Here is a 3,313-nt window from a genome sequence, read left to right as displayed (position 1 = left end):
CAGCTTCCCCTGTGCTCTGGCAGCTCGGGGGGAGGGCTGTGCCCACAGGTGAGTGTGACGGGTGTGGGGGGAGCAGGGCACGTGTGGGCAGAGCCGTGGGAGCACGGGCACCAGCAGCAGGGCTGTCCGACTGTCCGAAGGGGAACTTCTCTAAACGGAACAGCAACAGGGGAGGTCATTCCACCATGAAAATAAGCCGGTGTTTCCCGGCCTTCTCTCTTGTGCTTCACTTTTACTTTTTTTTGCCTCGTCTGCAACACGTGTGCCATTTTAAGTTGACTAATTTAAAAGAAATGTATTTAAAAAGAAAACTTTATATTACTACCATAAGCGGAAAACACACACTATCATTTGTTATGAACTGAAGATAACCTTGACAGTACAAGCGGCACAGACGCACTCATTTAACTAATAGCTGTCAGGCTCAGTTCTAGTTTCTGGGGCTAAAGGGTGACCACGAGGGACAAAGGCAAGCAACTGAGAAGAGCCAGTGAGAGGTCGTCATAGACGCTGTGTAGAAGAGACAGAGTGACTGAGGAGGGTTACTTTAGAGGGGGTGATGGGGGACCCCCTCGGGGACGTCATCCGAGCAGAGATCTGAAAGATGTGGCAGAGCTAACCACCGCCTTGGACCCGGCGCTTTGCGGGGAGGGTGTGTGGGTAACTTGGGGAACATAACAAACAAACAGCCAGGAAAACGAAGTGATTGCATCTCAACGAGAGCCTGTTGCCTGCAGGAGGCGTGTGTGAGCAGAAGCCCGGGGAGGAGGGGTGTCGGGGGTGCGCTCACACCGCACTGAGACTTTCTGCAAGGCAGCCAGGAGCGGGCGGAGGCATTCGCAAGGTGGTCTAGGTTAGTTCTGTCTGCATGGACCCCACCCAGTCCGGCCCCTCCGGCCAACAGCATCCACTTGGGGAAACTGCCACGTGACAGGGAAACACTGACTTATGTTTACGGTTCCCTTGACGTCCACCCGATTGACACATTGCTGAACTGAGACCAAGAATAGTTGAATCGCTGCCCCGGATTAGTTAGCAAAGGGCAGAAGTGGGAGACCAACTCTGAACTCTCTGTGCTCAGGCCCCTCGCTCCACACCAGCGGGTGGAAGCACTGGCTGGCAGGTACCGGACCTGGGCAGGCTCCGAATCCTGTAATCCGCTTTCCAGGTCTCCCGATAGCCCCTTCCCAGGAGTGGTTCAAAACGCGGAGCGGCGGAACCTGCGGGACCGGATGCAAAGCGCGGCCTCTGGCGCGAGCATGCGCAGTAGCCCGAGCCGGCCTCGCCGCGCTCGGCGCTGGGGGCGGGTCCTCCGAGGCTGACGTCCGCCACGCCGGCGTCAGCCACCCGGGAGGAGGAGGGCGAAGACTCCAGCCGCCATGTTGGATGCCGCAGATTCGCCATAACCTCGCCGGCTCTTTCCTTAAAAAAATAAAAATAAAAAGCGAAGCATCAGCGGGGCGCCCCGCTTTGTCGGTGGGCACGGGAGGGGGCCCGGAAGAGCCCCAGGCTTTTTTTTCCCCCGCGGTGGGGGCGTTGCCATGGAGACGCGAGCGGCAGGTGAGCGGGGCTGGGGGTGGGGGTGGGGGTGGAGGGGAGGTGGGGGTGGGGCGCGGCGCGAGGCCGCCGGCAGCTGGGGGCCCGGAAGAAGCGCGGCGGCTGCGGGGCGGCGGAGGGATCCGCGTCCCGGGGCGGGGAGCGCACGCAGCGGCGTCCTTCGACGGCACGCTCCGCCGCTGGCAGTATCCCGCCGCCTCGGGATTTTTTACTTAAAAAAAAAAAATGTAGCAAGGGTGCTGGCGGAAGCGGGGAGGCAGTGTTTGCGCGTGCGCGAGCCGTTTCCAGGGCAACGGGCGGGGCTGGGGCACGCGCCAGCGATGGATCCGGCGGCCTCGGGGGCGGGAGGTTCGAATCCAGGCGCTGCCAACTCTTCGGCCTTGTGGTTGAGCCTCCGTCTTGCCTGGCCTCAGTTTCCTCCTCTGTGAAATGGGCAGCACCTTTAGACCCGCGGACTCGACCGGGATGCTTGGAAGGGACAGAGTTCAGTTGCGCTGCTGAAGGAAAGGGCCTTTGGGTCCTACCGGTCACTAGAGGAGGCAGTAAACGCGAGGGACTGGCCTTGCAACCGGTGACCTTGTGACACGCAGTGATACATTGGAATTTACCCTCCACCTGCTGCCCAGGTCTGCGGGGGGCCCTTGCTCCCCTTCGTTAAGCCCACATGCCACCTCCTCCAGGCAGCCCTCTCTGGTTTCTGCCTTCCCAGCAGAAGCAGATTCTCAGCCTTCTCGAGTCCAGCCTTTGTTCTCTAGGCGGAGGCCATGTGGGAAGTGCCCACATGAGGGGCACGGCAGGAATAGAGCTTGGTGGCGGGCACTGACCAGAAGGGATGGGAAGACATCCCTAGGCAGGGACAAGGTTGGGATGTGGTGACTGCTTCCTGGCTCTGTTTAGAGTCAGGGTCCAGGTGTTGCCAGTGGAAATAGGGCTCCTCCAGGGGATCAGAAGACCCAGGCATGGGAGGATGGGGTATAGTGGTAAGATTTATTGGGGTAGAGCCCTAGCCAGTTTGGCTCAGGGGATAGAAAGTTGGCCTGCGGACTGAGGGTCCTGGGTTCAATTCTGGTCAAGGGCACATGCCCTTGTTGCGGGCTTGATCCCCAGTAGTGGGGTGCGGGAGGCAGCCGATCAATGATCCTCTCTCATCATGGATGTTTCTCTCTCACCCTCTCTCTTCCTCTCTGAAATCAATAAAAATATATATATGTATAAAGATTTATTGGGGCAGAAATGAAAGACTGCCCCCAGGTGCCCGGAGGCTGTATCTCATCCGTGCCAGGGTCCAGAAGTTCTGTGCCATGACTTCCGCCCAGGCCAGAGCTTAGTCCAGCCCCGTCTGTGTCCCCACCTGGCTGGCTTAGTCCATGCTCCCCGCTGCGCTCTGGCCGCTGCTGTGCTCCCACAGCCCAGGCTTGCGCCGGGCCCACACGTGGAGCCCTTGCCTGGGCCCAGCAGCAGCTAGGCCTGCGAGGCTGCTATGGAGAGAAAAATGCGTGAACCAAGGGGCAAGTGAACACGTGTTAGGGCAGTGGTTCTCAACCTGTGGGTCGCGACCCCTTTGGGGGTCGAACGACCCTTTCACAGGGGTCGCCTAAGACCATCGGAAAACACATATATAATTACATATTGTTTTTGTGATTAATCACTATGCTTTCATTATGTTCAATTTGTAACAATGAAAATACATCCTGCATATCAGGTATTTACATGACGATGCATCAACAGTAGCAAAATTACAGTTATGAGTAGCAAC

The 3,313-nt window shown here is 58.1% G+C and overlaps 1 protein-coding gene across 1 annotated transcript in view; it reads left to right on the top strand.

Moving 5' to 3' along the window:
- The first annotated feature begins 764 nt into the window (after positions 1-764).
- ZFAT (zinc finger and AT-hook domain containing) overlaps positions 765-3,313 on the top strand; it is a 56,889-nt gene continuing 54,340 nt past the window's right edge. The window contains exon 1 of the mRNA XM_006100273.3: positions 765-1,560. Within this exon, the coding sequence (XP_006100335.1) occupies positions 1,542-1,560 (19 nt within the window). The 5' untranslated portion in view covers positions 765-1,541. The remainder of the gene's footprint in view (positions 1,561-3,313) is intronic.

This window comes from Myotis lucifugus, unplaced genomic scaffold (genome assembly GCF_000147115.1).
Source record: "Myotis lucifugus unplaced genomic scaffold, Myoluc2.0 scaffold_307, whole genome shotgun sequence".
NCBI lineage: Eukaryota > Metazoa > Chordata > Mammalia > Chiroptera > Vespertilionidae > Myotis > Myotis lucifugus.
This window is presented reverse-complemented; position numbering and strand designations above follow the sequence as displayed.